At 42.2% G+C, this 20,995-nt stretch overlaps 1 protein-coding gene across 1 annotated transcript in view; it reads right to left on the reverse strand.

Moving 5' to 3' along the window:
* LOC126251828 (venom carboxylesterase-6-like) overlaps nt 1-20,995 on the reverse strand; it is a 92,755-nt gene that overhangs the window by 38,791 nt on the left and 32,969 nt on the right. Inside the window, exon 5 of the mRNA XM_049952490.1 lies at nt 10,112-10,311. Coding sequence (XP_049808447.1) covers nt 10,112-10,311 — 200 coding nt within the window. The remainder of the gene's footprint in view (nt 1-10,111; nt 10,312-20,995) is intronic.

Here is a 20,995-nt window from a genome sequence, read left to right on the forward strand (position 1 = left end):
CCTTTCCACTACTAAGCGATTGTAGCTGCATTTCAATTCCGCGATCGATCATCTCAATATCTGCCAATGATTGAAGGAGGGACAGTGTTAAGATCTTCTGCGGTGAAACAACGTCGGAAGACCTAATTCAGTATTTCGGCTTTCTCTCTGTTATCTTCCGTTTCGGTGCCGGTGTGGTGGCTCAGAGAATGAATAAATGATTTTGGCCCACTTACTGATTTCACATACGACGAAAATCTCTTAGGGTTTTTACTCAGGTCGTTGTCAACGTCTTACTTTCGAAGTCACTGAACGCTTCTCTCATTGCTCTCCTTGCTCTCATCTTCGCCTCATTCAGCTTTTGTTTGTCAGCTAAGCTTTTACTTCTTTTAAACTGAGTTGAAGTGCTCTTTGTTTACGTTGCGCTTTTCTAACATGGCTATTAAACCATGGTGGATCTTTCACCTCCCTTAAAACCTTACTCGGAACATACTTGTCTAGGGCATATTGAACTATGCATTTAAATTTTTTTCCATTTGTTCACCACATCTTCGTCATCACCGAATATTTGATGTTTACTGCTGAGATATTCTGAAATTTGTATCCTGTCACCCTTGTTGAGCAAATATACCTTCCTATCTTTCTTAACATTCCCTGTAGGACCCGTCGTTATAGATGCTGTCACGGTCTTATGATCACTGATACGTTCCTCTACGTTAACTGATTCGGTAAGTTCTGGTTTATTTATTGCCAGGAGGTCTAAGACGTTACCCTCACGAGTTGTTTCTGTAAGTATCTGCTCAAGGTAATTTTCAGACAAGACATCGAGAACAATGCCATACGATTCTTGGTCTCCAGCACCAGTTTTGATAGCATAACACTCCCAGTCTATACCTGGCAAATTGGTGTCATCCCTACTACAACGGCATGATCAGGAAAATTACTAATGATATTCGGGAAGCTGTATCTTAAGCGCTCTACAACTACAGATCCTGGTTGAGGTGGTCTATAAAAGCAACCGATCAGCATTTTTGAGTGTTCTTTGACACTCAGTTTCACCCAGATTGACATTCGTAATCCGTGATAACCTCGCTAGATTTTATCGAATTTTTTACTGCAATAAACACGTCGCCACCATTGGCAACTAACACATCCTTACGATAAACATTCCAGTCTGAACTTTGGATTTCGTTGTCGTTGACTTCTGGCTTCAACCAGCTTTCTGTTCCAAGTACTATCTGTGCACTATAACTTTCAATAAGCGATACTAATTCTGGGACCTTTCCTTGGATGTTCCTGAAGTTTACTAAAATCATATTAATCTTTTCTATCTCTGATCTGCGAGGACAGAGATTCTCTGAGGTCACTGTGGCTAATTTAACAGTCAAATCGTGTTTGCTCCCAAGAGAGATGTCCTCTAACCTAAAAAAGCCCCATGTGTACGCACAACGTACTCTGCTACCCTAGCAGTGTAGTGCACGCCTGACCTATTAAGAGGAACCCTACAACTCTGCACCCGACAGCGGAGGTCGAGAAATTCGCATCTGATACCGTCGCAGAGCCGTCTTAGCCTCTGGTTTAGACCTTCCACTCTGCTCCACTCTGCTCCAATCCAAAGTACCCTGGGTACGATGCTACAAATAGCTTAGCCTGAACCCCGCGTGCATTGCTAGTTGTCTTCACCGCATCAGCCAGCCGCCAAAAAGAGCCGAAGATGGCATCAGAACCCAAGCGGAAGGCGTCATTAGTGCCGACATGTGCCACTACATGCAGCCGGTTGCACCCAGAGCGCTCGATAGCCGCCGGCAGGGCCGCCTCCACATCACGGATGAGGTCTTCCGGCAATCATACCAAATGCACACCGGAATTCTTTCTCGCCTTGCCTGCTATCTCCCCGAGGGGCTCCACCACCCACCTAACATTGGATTTCCCAATGACTAGCGTACCCACCCTCTACACTTGTCCAGACTGGGCAAGAAAATTTACCGCTGGCCCAACAGGAGAGGCATCCATTGCTGGCTCAGAGTTATCATCAACACTGGGAAGCACCTCGTACCTGTTGCTATGGCGTGGGGTGCCAGCCGCACGGCCTGCTACCCTCTTTCGCCTTCCGCCCAGTGACACGCGGACCCACCACTGTCTGCCACCCACTCTGGAGTGACGACGAATCGGTCAGATGTTACGTACCGGAAGCCGAAGTGACGTACGGGCCACCAGGGGATTCCAGTGACACCAAAGGTGTCGCAGGTCTCGTCACTGTGGCCCGGCGTCAGGGCAACTTCGAGCATTAGCTAGAAGCTTGTCGACGGTAGCCAACGCAGGTTCCAGCTGTTTACAGACATTTGCCAACTCTCCTTGTGTCCTCTCACAACAGGCACAGTTCCTGGTCGTATCATACTGCGTATAAAATAGATACGTCTCAAATGGCGCTACTGAGTTTGAAAATATACCAAAGGAGAATAAAGTAATACTAAAAGTTAGTGTGCAAATTTCTCGCTGAACTCTGAGACCGCAAGTAATTAAACAAAAATAAATTTCTCTACACGGAAAATTTACACTAGGAAGCCGCCCCACACAACGATATTAACAAGAATTACGCAAAAACAAAAAATAACTATTACTTTCTTAATCACTAGCCTACACAGTAAAATACACACGTACAGTTCACTTCTTTGCAGAAACACGTGAACAAAAAACGAAGACTATATTAATTTAAAGTTTATCTCACAAGAGCTGCAGCTGCTATGCTGCGCGTCCTCTCGTCTCGGCGACTGCCGCTACACTAGTACAGAACAAAGTCACTAGAAGGGACAGTGTCCCTAATATTATTATAGAAATCGATTACTGAGAAAATGTCTAACCTTTTTGAGATACCGCTAGAATTACTGTTAAGAAATGCGGCGACTAGGTTACATTACTTACGGGTAGCTGTAAAAAGACTGGGGTATATGGAACCGATGACTGACTAACAGTAAATGGAAATGGACCTTTAGAGAAGAGTCCACCTTATCTTTAGTAATAGTTGTAGGTTGCTGTTTGCATTGTCCGCGTTGCAGATACGTATATAAGTTTGATACAGACAGTTTTGACAGTAGAAATCGTTACTAGTCGATTTGTTTTAAGACTACTTTATACAACCGAGCCTACTCGACTGAGGACAGACAACGTTGTCACTTATAAGAAGCGTCTTCGTGAAGAAGAAGATAAACTATACTAGTGGAATAGAAGGCAGAAACGAAATTTGCATATTATGTAACTAGGTTTTACGAAACAACATGTAACATAGTACATTTAAATGAATTAAAGGCACACTGTATAAGTGCTCATAAACTATTTTAGTTGGCAGGGGGTCATGGCGGTCAATTTTCTTAATATGAGGGTGGTCATGGCTATAAAATGTTATTAATGTAAGAAGTAATATGCTATTGAAAGAAAGAAAACATTGTTAAGTAGTAACTTTAGCACGTGCTGGCACATAGTGCTGCGAAGGCGTAATGCGAGTGACGCTGGGCCAGTGAGAAGTGGAGTTAACATTACAGTGTCCCCACAATGAGGCGAAAGTCGTTCGCTCACAATCACGGCCAATATAGCACAATTACGTGTACGTCTGTATGCAAGATCTACACTGAAGCGCCAAAGAAACTGGTATAGGATGCGTTTTCAAATACAGAGATATGTAAACAGTCAGAACACGGCGCTGCGGTAGCAACGCCTATATAAGACAAGTGTCTGGCGCAATAGTTAGATCGGTTACTGCTGCTAAAATGGCAAGTTATCAAGATTTAAATGAGTTTGAACGTGGTGTTATAGTCACCGCACTAGCGATGAGACACAGCATGTCCGATGTAACGATGAAGTGAGGGCGTCCCCGTACGACCATTTCACGGGCGTACGATGAATATGAGCAATCCGATAAAACGTCAGATCTCCCACGTCGTTGCAGCCGGAAAAAGATCCTGCAAGAACGGGATCAACGACGACTGAAGAGAATCGTTCAACGTGACAGAAGTGCAACCCTTCCACTAACTGCTGAAGATTTCACTGCTGGACCATGAACAAGCGTCAGCGTGCGGACCATTCAAAGAGACATCATCGATATGGGCTTTCGGAGCCAAAGCCCCACTCTTGTACCCTTGATGACTGCACAACACAAAGCTTTACGCCTCATCTGGACCCGTCAACACAGCCATTGGACTGTTGATGACTGGAAACATCTTGCCTAGTCGGACGAGTCTCGTTTCAAATTGTATCGAGCCGATGAACGTGTACGGATATGGAGACAACCTCATGAATCCATAGATCCTGCATCTGAGCAGGGGACTGTTCAAGTTGGTGGAGCCCTGTAATGCTGTGAGGTGTGTGCAGTTGGAGTGGAGTGATATGGGACACCTAATACCTCTAGGTATGACTGACAAGTGTCACGTACGTAAGCATCCTGTCTAATCACCTGCATCCATTCATGTTCATTGTGCGTTGTGACGGACTTGGAAAATTCCAACAGCACAATGCGACACCCCACACGTCCAGAATTGCTACAGAGGGCTCCAGGAACACTCTTTTGAGTTTAAACACTTCCTCTGGCCACCAAATTCTCCAGACGTGAACATTATTAAGCATATCTGGGATGCCTTGCAACGTGCTGTTCAAAAGATACCTTAAGGGGAAAGCAACGCTTCTAGAGAAACTCATCCAGAAGTCCCTGAAGAACCAGTAGACTCGCGATAAGCGCAGAAGACCAAGGCAGTGACAGTCGCAATCAGTGCCAGGGAGTAGAAGAAGCAGTACTACAGCCTAACTTTGGAGTATCTGCACAGTGACACTGCGATGCTGCTGCAGCCGTTAGTAACTTTAGTCTTCCGCCTGTTAGTGAAGGTCATGCTCTTTAATGTCTCTTTCCATTACTGGCAACCAGCAATAGTTGGCATTTTCTAGGTGTCAGAGTGTAGTGAGGAACAAGTGGTGCCTTACACCTCTCTCCTTGTGTGAATATCGTGTCTGACTGCGTGAGTCTCAATGGATGGTAACACTAATCGAAAGTCAGTTTGCGTTACGGGTGTTATATGTCAATTAGTATGTATTTTGGTGTGCAGGATTTTTTTACTGTCAGGCTTTCAGTCTTTTTAAAGAAAGTTTTCCTAAATTTGTGGAGCAAAGCTGAAATAAGGTATATTTGTGTGACCACAAATAAGAAAACTGATGAAATATCCAACCGTTTATATTTAACTGACAGATATCGAATTAGCTGCTAGTCCTCTTTCAAAGCAGTTGTGAAGGGCTTTCTGGGCAACAGAAGTTATGATAACCATATTTCCATTATGAATTCTTGTCAGCTGCAGGAACAAGGAGTGAAGAATGCCGCTTAAAACTCACTTCTTACACTGCCACTTGATTGCTTTCCTGCAAATTTGGGAGCCATAAGCATGAGCAGGGTGAACGATCTCATCAAGACATCTATACGATAGAACATTTATCAAAGTCACTGGAACCCTTTCACGCCGAGCGACTACTGCTGGGTTCTGAGGGCGATCGATGAAACGGCAGGCAAAAGAAGAGCACTACTCTTGCATTTTTCGAATAGCAGAGGACATTAAAGTTAATAATACGTTGTGGACTAATTTAGTCCTTATACAGGCCTCATGTCCAAATATACATATTGAATAATATTAGGTTCTAAAATTGTGAATACCTATTCCTTGTTTTAGTTCTGTCAGTGTTTGGCAGTACTGTTTTTGGTTTTACTGCGTGTCTGGGAAATCTGATGCGATGGGGAGAGACTGATTTTACCAATGTACTCAGCATCCCAAAATTAGACAAATACAACCGTTTACAAACCAGATGCAGAAAAAATTTGAGTTTGTCGACTAGTGTAATTGGTATTTTATGTGTGTCAAAATATAGGGACTAACAAGCGCTTTCTCGTACTTGTGTAGTGTTATGTTTAGATTATTAGATTGTGTGTTGTAACAAGTTACAAGGAGAGGACTCGTCTCTGATAGTGAAAGACAGAACTCAGGAGCCAGGAGTTACTGGAAGAGACTGTCATGCAGGGTGGTAGGGAGTAAACATTGATGTGCAAATGTATAAAGCCACCGTAAGAGATCTCTTCGATTAAGGTTGAAGTATCGGGAAAAAATTTGTTCTTAAATTGTATTTCTAAGTTTTTCCACCATTAGTCACTTCCTACGAAGTCAACATCTCCTCTCCAACATCTCCTCTCCGTGCCTAAATCATCTGTCCTACGCATCCTAGGAAACTTCCGCCCTCTCACTCCGTTAAAGGTAACTTATCAGTCCTCGGCCAACATCGTTATCAACGTTGTGACCGCGCCACGCGGGCTACATCTGCGTCCAAAGTTGGTGATAGGATCTGTGCCGGGATGCGACCGTGAGAGTTTCACTCTGTCAAGAAAAATACGTGCTTCACACGTCGATTAGAAAGGCACAAAACGACTGGAGAGTGAAATTCCATTTGAGTGACTGTTTTCTGTTCATCCAATCCTTATATCATGATAGCGTTTCTGTTAATTTCACCGGGTGAGTGAAATGTCACGTCCCTACAAATACTGACCCCTTACCGAGGGATTAATGGTATTCGATAATTGTAATAAATTCTCATATAACACCTTTTTCTTTAGTGCGCCATTAGCACTTGGGTTTTGTACCAGTTTCTAACTAATTGTAATTGATTCCGTGGCTAAGAAAGCTTGACGTCACTTCTTCTGCAATTCGTTCTCTCCAGAGCTCATTTCACGTGACGACCGATGCAACCTCCGTCACCAAAGTGTTCGTAACCACTTGCGTATTTTGTTTTACCAATGAATTTTACAGAGTTCAATTGCCTTGAGGATGAATTACCACATACTTTTTTATGTTGCATACTGAGATGGACGTTTTGGCACCTAATCTGGTCTTACTCTGTGGATGCTGCTGGTAGCTGGTCTTACATATCGTCGCTGTCTGTGATGCAGCCTCACTGCAAAATATTGTTGGCGTCCCAGAAACTAGCAGTTTGCCATTGCGACACTTCAGTTTACTAGTTCAGCCAACGAAGTCCATAAATGGTCGACTGAGGGAAAAAATTTGTCCATCGCTATTTTTTTAGATTGGTTGGAGGTAGTCTCATGAACAACATACTAAAAATCCGGGCCAATGGGTGTGAATTTTAAGGCAGTGGGGGGGGGGGGGGGGATGGGAATGGTGGCGTGTAAGGTAAGTTTTTTGTATTAATCTTTAATATAACGAAAACCGCGGCTTCTATGAAAATGTTTCCGAGCACGAAATTAAACTGCATTAAATTTCCAACGAGGAAGAGCCTATTCATTTTCTATCGAGGACTAATAGTTTCTGCGTTGCAGAAGATGGAAAAATCGCAGTTTATTAAAAATAAGAGTTCTAATGTTTATAATTCATTGATATGCGCTAACAACAAATATTAAATGTGTGTACGACATCTAAGAGCAGGCTAGCAATATTAAGATGGTGTAACACGCTGCAAAGGGAGGAGGGGTGGAGGCGCGAGGAGTGAGGGACGGTGCGTGGCCAGACTGTGGTCGTGCACTTCCTTCTTTCAAAGGTCTGCAGACTGAAGAGCGAGCGGACGATTCCTCATTCTCTCTACACTACTGTATCACAAGAAAGCAACTACAGTGTGTTTGGCGAAGTTTTGTCGGCACTTCCACAGTTCGCCTTATATGTTACTCTGCTGTGGAGTGTGCAGACGTGCCGGGCTGTGTTTAGTTTCCACACGTCCGTTAACACTACATAGAATACAAATGTGAGTTACTAATAATACTAAAGCCACAAATACAAATAGTCAGAATTTACATAACCACTGTACACTGTTCTACAGTGCTAAAGGGGAACTTGTTTCTTAACCATCCTGCATGCAGCTGTGGCATTCTTCCTGGAAAGGCTGCTTCCCCCACCACGAGCGTTGTTCACTTTTCAGTTTACAGATTGTACCTCCCAAGAATTTCCCGTCTAGTTCTCTTACATATGTAGACAAAATAACATCCTTCAGCTTGTGTTTACATAGTGTAGCTGTTCTTTATTTATTAAGTGGGTATTTATTTTTAGTTGTTGAATGGACTTCTTTGTAAAATACGTTACTGTAAACAACGATTGAGCACGGCTTAGTTTGTAAGGGTAATATTTTCAGTGATTCTGGTGGGAAAGAGATTGGATCGGTAAATGTGGCATGTTGCTGCTGTCTATTGTTGACAGCATACTGTAAAGTTGTCTAACCGTGGTGTTTGTTGGTGAATTAATGGATGACCAGGAAGTTACTGCACTTATCTCACCACTCATTTCTTAAGTTCAGTAACTGGTGGCATGTTGGAGAATGAGTTGCACTGAGTTAGCCACTTACCACATATCCACAGCCTATCTTCCAAGATTGGTGCAAATATGATGGAATAGGACTGAACTTGTTTAAATCTAGAAAGGTAATCTGCTATAATGCATTACTGGACTTAGGCTGAAATATATGAAGGTTCGTAACACCTTCGTGATCTACTTCTGTTACAGAGGGAGTCAATTTAAGCCCCTCAGCCTCTTCAGATGTTGGGAGCGCTCACGCATTTGATACCCATTATTCTTCGAAAATTGTTCCAGCCATTGATAGCGGAGACAATATACCCAATATTGTCGAATACATTTTAGCAGCATGTTACACTTGGGACAGGCTTTCCAGTGTGGCAGACATTCCACAGTTCCTGATGTGGAGCTTTTTTACGCAATGGCTCTCTTAACAACTGCAAATAAGTATTCAGTAAACTGTAAACGACTCCAATATGTAAACACGAGCTCAGTGAAGTTACTTTGTCTACTCATATGATGGAACAAGAGTGGAAGGGATGGACAGGCTGTCTGTAAACTGAAGAGCCTGCAGCTCCCATGGTGGGGGGAGTTTTCTTTCCCGGAGGAAGGCTATAGCTACTCTACGGGATGTCCAAGCTCTCCTCTAGCAGTGTAGAACAATGTACAGAGTTTTGCGTAGATCCCGTCATTATGCGTTCTCGTGTTAGTGTTATTAATATTTCACACCTGCATTCCATGTAGTGTTAACAGAGATCTTTGAAAATGAACACGGCCTGGCACGTTTGCATACTTCATCTTCAATAATTCATAACGCGAGCTGTTCAATGGTCGGTATAACTTTGTGAACACCTTGTAGTTGATTTTTATATGTACCGGGATAGAGAGAATGGCAATCGCCTGCTTACCCTCCGGTTTGCAGACCTATGAAGGAGGTAACTGTAAGACTATAATCCGGCGACCTACCTTTGCTCAAGCTTCTAAACTCAACCCCCGCTGCTTTCCGCCTGTTGCACCTCTAGAACAAGATTTATTCCTTAATTCTGTTCTCCTGCACTTAGGTGTGACACACACATCTAATATTTGTCCTAAACGCACTTCATTTAATGATAGAGGCTACCGTCATACCTTTGAACTCTAATTTTAATTATCTGCGGTTTTTACATCCTCTGCAACGCGGAAACTATTAGTCCTAGATAGGAAATGAATGCAATTTAACTTTGCACTGAGAAGCTTTTTCCCTAGAATCTGCGGTTTTCGAGACAGTCAAAGAAGACATAAAAAATGAGTTTCAAATTCCTCCAACCTCCACCCCCATGCTCAGGCCTAACCAGCAAGATTTTTGGTAAAATGGTCGTGGGACTTTCCCTTAGCAATGAAAATAATTTGCGACAGTAAGCATTTCTTGTCTGATCTCCCATCGTTGGTTGCGCTACGCTGCACAGATTGCTGAGTGGTTTAAATCATTTGGCCTCAAGTACCTAAACGATGAATTTCTGGAAAAATGATCAGGTTCATAAGGTTTTCCTTGTCCTTTACGAATCAGCTCCCAAAGTGCAACCCTGCTTCTTACATTCACCAAGAATTAAAGACCTATGAGTGTAGAATATATCACGTTTTACCGTCATTTATCTATGACCTTTAGTAGGTATGCTCTTAAGGATGTTTACGTATATCGAGAACAGTTGAAGTGTGGCCCCTTATTAACTGCGTTTAATTTTCTGGAAGTAACCGAAGTACGTAACAGTTTGTGGTTGCTTGACACTAAGTGTCGCACAGTGTGAAATCCCCTGACACAACAGAAAAGCAAGACTTACCTCATCCGTCATTAAGACGAACGTATCCACCAGGAGGTCAGTGGCGTTCACAGAGCGTAAGAACTGCACCAGCTGCTGAGAGTTTTCCGCTTCGTAGCCGAGGACGGAACCCAGTCTGAAAGCGTGGTACCGAGGATCCGGCACCACGGACATGCCAGCGACGAAGGTGCCGCTTTGGTCTACCAGGCGTGAGAACAGACCTATAGCAGGCATCCACATACACACTATCTACTAAAAAAATGCTCATGTTAGTACTTGACGGCCAGTATGTCTTATGATCTGCACTATTAAATTCATTTACACCAGATTTTCTTTGTCTTACAAGCTCTTCCTGCTAGACCTATTTTATGACCTTAATTACATCAAGCAGGATAAAACAATTAGATTTCCTAACTGTTGGAGGTAAAGCAATGCCTGAAACAGAATTGAAATGGAATCTCACATGGGCTTAATTTTGGCAGATTTAGGCTCATTGATAAGATTCGGGATAAATGCAAACTAATCTACAAACGAAACTGCTTACTAAATAGTAATTTGATCCATCCTTGAACACTGCTCAAGTATAGTGGACCAATACAAAAGTGGACTAACAGAGGTGGCACAACGGGCGGCCCATCGCTTGAGCCCTTGGTGGCGTCTGTCAGTCGCTAAGTGTGATGCCTCCGAGTTACTATCGATCTCGTCTGCTGGCACTGATATTAAACACAAAGGATGGAATGAAGGCTCCTGGCTGCATTTGATAGGGTGCGTGAAATTCCCCCTGTCAGATGCTAAGATTGGAGTGTGGAGTAATTACTGTAACTCGAATTTAAGTATAACTCTTTTTCCACGAAACCATAATATATAGCCTCCTTAAGCAGGCAAAGCACACACTTGGCCGATACCCCTCACGAAAACTGATTGAGCGGCATTGCTGTTTCCCTTACATAAACAAACCGCTCATTTGTCTGCACCATTTATGTAAATAAAAGGCTGTCAGATGCTACTAGCCTTACGTAAACAAACTGGTTACTTGCGCTCCTGGTTGCGCTTATGCAAGTGAAGTATACAACCAAATGTTTTTGACTGTATCTTAATTACAATGACACAAAATGACTGTCCTTCCCCACCCCATTCAGCAGCTCATTTGTGCTAAGGACATGTTTATACAAATCAAAGTTTCAGCATAATCTCAAGTATTGTCGGTTGTTGACCCAAAAAAAGGGCTTTCTCCCCTCTCCTACTTCTCTACTCTATGGACACGTTCCTATTGGTGGGATCTGACCCCCACCATCAGTCACCCCACTTCTCTTTTGGGCATGGTAGCCACCTCCATGAAATGGATTTGTCATTCATGCTCTGTATGTCAGTCGACCTCCACTCCTATAGACTAATCAAGTTACATTTAAATAGCGTAAGCCGGCCGAAGTGGCCGTGCGGTTAAAGGCGCTGCAGCCTGGAACCGCAAGACCGCTACGGTCGCAGGTTCGAATCCTGCCTCGGGCATGGATGTTTGTGATGTCCTTAGGTTAGTTAGGTTTAACTAGTTCAAAGTTCTAGGGGACTAATGACCTCAGTAGTTGAGTCCCATAGTGCTCAGAGCCATTTTTGTAAATAGCGTGATGGGCATCAGTGTTATTTAGCATATATTCTGCTGCAAACTTTCCTTATACAGCTATTGCTAGAAGTTATGGATTGGCTTTGCAACATCTGAATCCACCACTCATATTGACAATTTTTGTGGCAATTTGTTACAATTTTGGTTGATATTTTCCCATTATACCAAATACATACTTTTGAAGATCATCATCCAAGACAAAGCAGATTTTTGTAAGAAGTGGCTTTTAATGTTTACCAATAATCACAGTGGATTACTTAAGCCAAAACACTAATATCTAATGGTTTAATTTTTAGCAAGGCAATGTGTTACAGTTTTGGAGCAATTAAGCTCCCCCCCCCCCCCAATGTAGGCCAAACAAATATTTTTTTTAGAATGTCATCCATAGGCACACATAAATATGAGACTTCAAATGTTTAACAGTTCATTATTTAAACAACTTGCTACATACCGTGGTAAAACAATTGTCTGCACCACTGCAAGGATGCCTTAAAGGAGTTTGACTGTATAAGATTTTAGCAGACTTGTAAATACAAGGCCGAAAAATAAAAAATAATCTAAACAGTAACGTTAAAAATCTCATAACACAAAACAGCTAATACACCGTAAAAAACAGTTCCCTACACTTTTTCTACTAACATCAGTCTCTGATATAGATGGGATGAAGCCAATTTTGTCTTTATTTAAGGCAAGCTAAATATTGGAAGACGGCATCGCGAGCTGTCCAGACTGTATCGTGTTGGGGCCAAACCAGCACATTCACAAAAAATGTTATTGAGCTGTACGTTAACAGTTGCTTGAAGACGATCCCTCGAAATTATTTTTATCAGTTACTTACATTTTGGATATTTAGAGTACATGCGAAGGTTTGACAGCTGCAGCTAATTAGTATTATGTGTTATTAACATATAAAAAGGTGAGATTTGGTGTCACAGTTGTTTTGGGGTTATGGAGTGACATTTTGAGTGACACTTTGTGTAATAATCAATAAGCATAAAACTGTATTTAAGAAACTTGTACCACTTAGTGCACTCCGCTACGTGTCAGGCGTTAAATGTATATAAGGGGTGGCTGTTGTAGTTGATATGTGTGTGTTTAGAGATGTTTTTCTGGGTAGACATTTGTAGGAAGAAGAGGAGAAAACGCTGCTGCTAGCACATTGTAGTTATTCTCGATAGGTGGAAGATCTGTATCACAGTTTAATGGTAAAGGAAAGAGCTCACACCAGGTCCGTCAAATAGTGAATTTACATATACATTTACAAACAGATTATGTAAAAAGAAAACCTACATACGAAAGGGAAATACGGAATATCTCCATTTACTGTATATACACTCCTGGAAATGGAAAAAAGAACACATTGACACCGGTGTGTCAGACCCACCATACTTGCTCCGGACACTGCGAGAGGGCTGTACAAGCAATGATCACACGCACGGCACAGCGGACACACCAGGAACCGCGGTGTTGGCCGTCGAATGGCGCTAGCTGCGCAGCATTTGTGCACCGCCGCCGTCAGTGTCAGCCAGTTTGCCGTGGCATACGGAGCTCCATCGCAGTCTTTAACACTGGTAGCATGCCGCGACAGCGTGGACGTGAACCGTATGTGCAGTTGACGGACTTTGAGCGAGGACGTATAGTGGGCATGCGGTAGGCCGGGTGGACGTACCGCCGAATTGCTCAACACGTGGGGCGTGAGGTCTCCACAGTACATCGATGTTGTCGCCAGTGGTCGGCGGAAGGTGCACGTGCCCGTCGACCTGGGACCGGACCGCAGCGACGCACGGATGCACGCCAAGACCGTAGGATCCTACGCAGTGCCGTAGGGGACCGCACTGCCACTTCCCAGCAAATTAGGGACACTGTTGCTCCTGGGGTATCGGCGAGGACCATTCGCAACCGTCTCCATGAAGCTGGGCTACGGTCCCGCACACCGTTAGGCCGTCTTCCGCTCACGCCCCAACATCGTGCAGCCCGCCTCCAGTGGTGTCACGACAGGCATGAATGGAGGGACGAATAGAGACGTGTCGTCTTCAGCGATGAGAGTCGCTTCTGCCTTGGTGCCAATGATGGTCGTATGCGTGTTTGGCGCCGTGCAGGTGAGCGCCACAATCAGGACTGCATACGACCGAGGCACACAGGGCCAACACCCGGCATCATGGTGTGGGGAGCGATCTCCTACACTGGCCGTACACCACTGGTGATCGTCGAGGGGACACTGAATAGTGCACGGTACATCCAAACCGTCATCGAACCCATCGTTCTACCATTCCTAGACCGGCAAGGGAACTTGCTGTTCCAACAGGACAATGCACGTCCGCATGTATCCCGTGCCACCCAACGTGCTCTAGAAGGTGTAAGTCAACTACCCTGGCCAGCAAGATCTCCGGATCTGTCCCCCATTGAGCATGTTTGGGACTGGATGAAGCGTCGTCTCACGTGGTCTGCACGTCCAGCACGAACGCTGGTCCAACTGAGGCGCCAGGTGGAAATGGCATGGCAAGCCGTTCCACAGAACTACATCCAGCATCTCTACGATCGTCTCCGTGGGAGAATAGCAGCCTGCATTGCTGCGAAAGGTGGATATACACTGTACTAGTGCCGACATTGTGCATGCTCTGTTGCCTGTGTCTATGTACCTGTGGTTCTGTCAGTGTGATCATGTGATGTATCTGACCCCAGGAATGTGTCAATAAAGTTTCCCCTACCTGGGACAATGAATTCACGGTGTTCTTATTTCAATTTCCAGGAGTGTATTAATGGAAAATAATCACATGATGCCCCATTTGCTGGAAAATAAAGCATTAGAAGCGCTTACTACATTCGTGAATACACTGTAGAAAATCTGGTTATAAATTGCCTCACACCATTTACATCTGCGTAAAAAAGGGTGGTTATATTGTGTCAACATATGATGGTATGGGCAATGAACATACTGTTATTCCACAGTTCTTAAGGGAAATAAGCCATGTACCCAAAAGACTAAGGCCAGATCCTATTCAGGAAACTATCCCTTTATGTGCAGTTAATGCAGAAACTCTTCCATGAAGGATATATATAAACTGTTGCTCGAACAAGAAGAAACTGCCAACCACGTGTCAGAAAAGCTTTCTTTATACAGTGTATGGAATGGAGGATACAAGATATCTCCATTTACCTTAAATGCTAGTGCATGGTGATCACACCATGGTATGCTTATCGAAAATGACTGCCCCACGAAATACTGCTATTCCTTGTGAGACAAACTGATTTTTCCCTATATTATACATAGTCTCATACAATTTAAGGTACACACTCACAAAACCTATGATAGATACGCCAAACAATTATACATTTATATGTTTCTAAGGGAGTTAGTTGTCGTTATTTAACGTTGTATACTGCACATTAACATTTTCTATTGAGGCAAGTAATATCTTAGTACTTTATCTCTCAACATGATGGCAATGGCTACAACATAATCATAAAACTCCGATATGAACACTGATCCACATTAAAGAATCGTGATTTCAGTGTACAAATATAGGATTGATAGACAATACCACCATTTGTCGGCATGGAATGTGTTTCATGGTGTTAATAACATCATTTTATTCCCTATAGAATACTATTGTTTGGTTGGTTGATTGATTTGGGGGAGGAGACTAAACAGCAAGGTCGTCGGTCCTATCGAATTAGATAAGGGTAGAGAAGAAAGTTGGTCGTGCCCTTTCAAAAGAACCAACCCAGCATCCGCCTGAAGCGATTTAGGGAAATCACGGAATACCTAAATCAATATGGCTGGACATGGGTTCTTACCGTCTTCCTCCCGAATGTGAGTTCAGTGTGCTAACCACAGCGCCACCTCGCTCGATTATCATCTGGTAACAAGTGCTTTGCGAAGTAGGAATACCATGTTGTACACTCTGTTAACCTGGCAACAACGTCAGGTAGCAGAGGGAAGAGTACCACGTAAAATATCAGACTCCGTTACGTAGTAGTTATAATTAATTGACCACTCCCATATATTTGTTCTGTACTACGCAGTTCTGTGTCATTTCTTAACACGTGCTGTGTGCTATGGTAATAGCACTTCAGGGGAACTCGGACACTACGTTAACCTAGTAACGATTTGAGGCTCCAGTGGGAAGTATACCATGGAGAATATCAGAATTAATTGCATAACAATTATAATTCTTTTCGTACACCAGCATGTCAGAATCCTTTAGTAATATTGCACTAATTTATAGATACACTTAGCAAAAAGCATTATCCAATGGGAGCAATAGCAATTTGCAAGAGACGCTGTGAGCACGATATAAGAGAGGGATGATATCACATACCTATAATGTAAAAGAGGAAAGACGATACACTCTAGAGACTTGATATCAAGACCAAACTACCATTCCCCCGACACGGAAGCACTACTTAGGCTGCATATTTGCAAAAAATTGGGGAGAGAGCATTGGAGACCATTTAAAAGAAATATATTTTCAGGCTGCGATTTGTAACCCTGCAATTAATATTTTGTATCTGATTCTGTGAAGGACTATCTAAATGTGTTGAATGCTAGTGACACAGAAGTTTATACTAAAGCACAAGAAACGTATTTGTTCTCAGTCCATAGCATTTCTCGTCACAATACTGTCAAACATAGAGGTACTACAAAATTAGGATTCGTTCCTATGAACATGGTACTGCACAGGTCTTAAGAAAAATATGCAGTGTGTGGAACAGACCTAAGCAAGTGTCTATTATAGATTTTGAGTCTAAAACATATATGTAGCACTGCTATTCAATATGCTTCAAATGGCTCTAAGCGCTATGGGACTTACCATCTGAGGTCATCAGCCCCTAGACTCAGAACTACTTAAACCTAACTAACCTAAGGACATCTCACACATCCATGCCCGAGGCAGGATGCGAACCTGCGAACGTAGCAGCCACGTGGTTCCGGACTGAAGCGCCTAGAACCGCTCGGCCACAGCGGCCAGCAGCACCGCTGTTGCAGCTTAAATTTTTCTATAGCAGTAGAGCAATACACGTGGCTTGCATAATGCCACTACTGGGGTAGTGGGTGGCATTATGCATAAAATGGTACTACTGTGACAGAGTGACTCACATTAGTTTATATGATACATGCATCGAGATTTACGATTAGGGAGGCATCTTCTAAAACACTCAGATACATGTCTTTTTGCTTAATGAGCATGCCATTAATCTGTGATTTACATCTCAGTGGATGTTAAGAACAGCAAGTTTTTCATCATAGTATTTAAGCACAATAACAGATTTCTTACTGTGAACAAAAAATTCATTCAACCTTTGTACCACTAATCATCGTTATTTCCACACCCAATTCTCTGTATTATTTCGTGGAAAAACTTGGCTTAGTCATGCTAAAGCCTACACCAACATCGTCCATACCTCACAGTGCCCACCATCCAAGGATACCTTTCAGCGGTAACAGTTGGCTAGCATTGCCTCGTTTTCCACTTCAGTTGTCATATAGTAATGCCTGGGTGAGATGTTAAGTTCGCTTTGGAGTGATATGTCGCTTAGAAAACACACTGAAGAACATACTTTAATAAGTATACATTACTAACTTACATACCTATGTAGGTGGTTCTGGGAGTAGAGTGACACTATGCATACAAAAGAGGTGAGTATGTTGTATGTCTCATCGATGTTATTAAATGCCCTGTCGTACCTCCTCTTGAGTAAATAATGTGACATTAAGCCCGCCATTCATAACTTCGCAACTAGACAGTGTACTAAGAAAAGTTACTTTGTTATTGTATAGCCAATGATAGATGTATATCTGTACTTTGATAAATATACAACACTAAAAAATTTTAGTCCATCCTTCTGTCAAAATCGGAATTCTTTTATTATTTCCAGTAGTGTCCTAAGTTACAGGTAAGCATACAGAATTTCTACGATTTACTCCAGGTATCTGCACATTACAGCAGAGCTGTGGTAACCTACTTTGCTGGCAATAAAATCTTTGTTCGAAAACCTTATCGGTATGTAGGAAAATAATGCACCCATTGCAAATTACAATTGCGCCAATGTGTATTGTATGGAGAGTACACTACAGTGCCAAAGCGACGACTTATTTTTTAAGCTTAACGTCACTCCGTGTCTTTAAAGAAATGCTTTTATAAGCAAAGGTATTAGTGGCGGCGTGGTAATTCTTTCTAATTTATAAAATACGAAGTGAATTAATTCCCTTCGGGGAAAGGACGTTGAGTAGTACTCGTCTTGTACGTATGACGCGTAGTCCACAACATGGATCTGTGATCTCAGAACTCCACACAGTACGCCTTCAACCATAACAGAGTAAGTACACCACCGAACATATTTAAGGATTATACTGGGCTTATTGTCCCCGGAGGGTCGAAGTGGGAAGGCGGAAGAAGTGGCTGATTAACTTATATGTGTAGAAGAAAAAATAGTTTTAGGCAACGACCTCTTGTGTTTATCCTCAAGAGTGTTGTCCCCCATTCACGTTCCCTGCACCACATATTAACGAGGAAGGGGTGATCTTCACGTTAACAATTTCCTGGGTGAGACGTAACGTTCGCTTGGGAGTGACATCTGACAGTAAAATGATACCAAGGTAGATACTTAAATAAATACACACAACCAAATTTCCTCCATAAGTAGATTTAGAGTACTAGCACACATAAAGAAGAGACGCTCGTTAAATGTTCTAAAACATACATCTGATTACAGATCTGTAATTGCGGATCACAGTAATAAAAATGTCACAAATCGATTTGGGGTTTCCTGTGTGTGCTCCTTTAGGAGATAATTCCCCACGATTCCCTTAAATACAGTTATTACCCAATTATTATTCGTTCCCAAAAACTGTCATTCCGCAGATCTGAGGAACGAAGAACCTATGTGAAGTGGATTTAAACCATTCACTACCAAAGAGATTGCTCATTTATAAGGGCAGTTAACGTGTTGAGCGAACGTGAAAAAATACTGGAAATGCGGAAGGTGATAAAAATTGAATCTATGGCGAAAACAACAACAATAATGAAAATATATATATAGCTAATCGAAAAATATCAGGTCAGGTGTACTAATCAAAGTATAATAATTTGAAGTGGAACAACATGCCTATTTGATCGTTGTTCTGGAGAACTATCAATCCATCTTTCCCTATATTCTTGCCATCGACAAATGTTCCATTAAAGCTGCAGTCCTCAGAATTTAATTTATTACATCACTTATTTACATAAGTGTATTAGTTCAGACTGTTTCAGCCTAATTTTTAGTTGAGAATATACGATGGACTGCGAATTGTACATCTTGTTGTTCCATAGGTCTCAACATATTGTGCTGACTTAGAGAATAAATCAAGTGCTATTGTATTACACCATTTCTGGAAGCAGTAACTACACAAAATACCTATGAATAAGCATCAGGAGTGACCTACAGTGGAATAGTTATGTAAGCAAAACTATACGCCTGGGTGAGAAAAATTTTGAGCAAATATAATTCATCCACAAAGAAAGTGATTTACAAAACAGTACTCGATTATTGCTACAGAGATTAGATGTAAATAAATGTAATTTATTGTGATTACATACCGGAAGAAATTTAGTATTGTTTTATTAAGTTATTGCCGAAAGTGGTAACTATCATGAAATACCCAGGAGTAAGCATCCACAGTGACCTAAAATGGAATGACTATATAAATCAAAAGTAAATGCCTGACAGAGAAATCATAAGGAAATGTAATTCATCCACGAAAGAAGTAGTTTACAAAACACCACTACTGATAAAATCATGTTACGTGATGCAAGCTGCTCGCAGACGATGCTGTTCTCTATAGGAGGTATGCAACAGCTGTGAACTTAAGTGCTTTACTGACGGTTAGTTCTCTGTAATGCAATAGAGCTGAACGTAAATAAATATAATGTAGTGCATACAAATAGGCGAAGAGACCAGCTGCTGTTCTGTTAGACTATTGACCAAAGAGCACAGTGGGAATTGTATGAAAGTAACCAATCAGACCAATATAAAGTGAAATGAGCACGTAAAGAAAATAGTAGGAACAGCAGATGCTATGCCAAGGGGAATCTTATCAACGAAAGAAGCGATATACAAAACACTTATTAGACCGATTTTTAAACGTTACTTGTGAGCCTGGGACCATTAACAGGTCAGATTAATAGAACATCCATCAAATAATTATGCGCTTTCTCAAGGAATCGTTTGATTGGCGTAAGATGCTAAACGAACCTCAGTGGTAGACACTACAAAAGAGGCTTGGTGCAACAGGAGTGGTTTATTGTTGCAGAAGTCAAAGCGAATATGATAAGGGCGATATTTCCTCTCGTAAAATGACTGCACATTCTTTCCACGCAAAATTTGCTAACAGAACTGCGACGGATGCTAAATGGTAGTAGTAGAGGAAGATCCATCTTTGGAGTGAAATGTATGAAATGGACTTGTTCATAAAGTATTTTTTGACACTTTTGGGTAGTAAAACGTGTTTAGCCAATGAGAGAAAGCATAATATGCCTTTTGTTGGAGGTTCATGACCTTGGCAGTGGTAGTTGGTTTTTCGTTTCATTACTGGATAGAGGTCTCACCATTTTATTAAAATTTTCAGCCAAAGAACATTTGTGGAGGTCTATACTGGGGCACCTTGTTTAATACGTACTGCACATAAGGTATGTTGAGAAAAGACAAATTAAAAATGACTGTAATGGAAGCTGGAACATCGCTGGCAGGAAGCAGTGTGCTACTGTGATGACACTGGTATAACTGTCACTACACATTTAAATAGAGTACAGCTGACACATATGACTTCTGTATATCTCTTGCTATGGAGAGAATTATATCAGTGTCATGGAATGTTAATAACACCACATTTCTGGAAATATTACAGCTACAAAATTATTATGGTTTAAGGCTGCATAAATACAAGATCCACTGTGGACATCTTCATCTCTGCCGAGTGCTCATTGGCACACAGGTTAGTAGCGACAGATCATACAATGAATTCTCCGTTGATATGCCCATTGCCTCAATGTATATTTAGAGGGGGAACACTAATTCTGTTATTTCAAGCCTGGCCGTTGGCCGAGGTGCTGTGTCCTCCTCATGAATTGTGGCACCCATCGAGATTTCAACACACAGTGGAGTGAGTGGTGTGGCAGTGGCTTACAGCAGGAGCAGAACCTGTCTGCTACAGCTCCCCAACGTGACGTGAACCGAATGGCTGGAGAGGCCTTCACACGCCTTACTTCACTGAAATAAAGACGTAACTGTCCCCATCCTATTCT

This window comes from Schistocerca nitens, chromosome 4 (genome assembly GCF_023898315.1).
Source record: "Schistocerca nitens isolate TAMUIC-IGC-003100 chromosome 4, iqSchNite1.1, whole genome shotgun sequence".
NCBI classification, from domain to species: Eukaryota; Metazoa; Arthropoda; class Insecta; order Orthoptera; family Acrididae; genus Schistocerca; species Schistocerca nitens.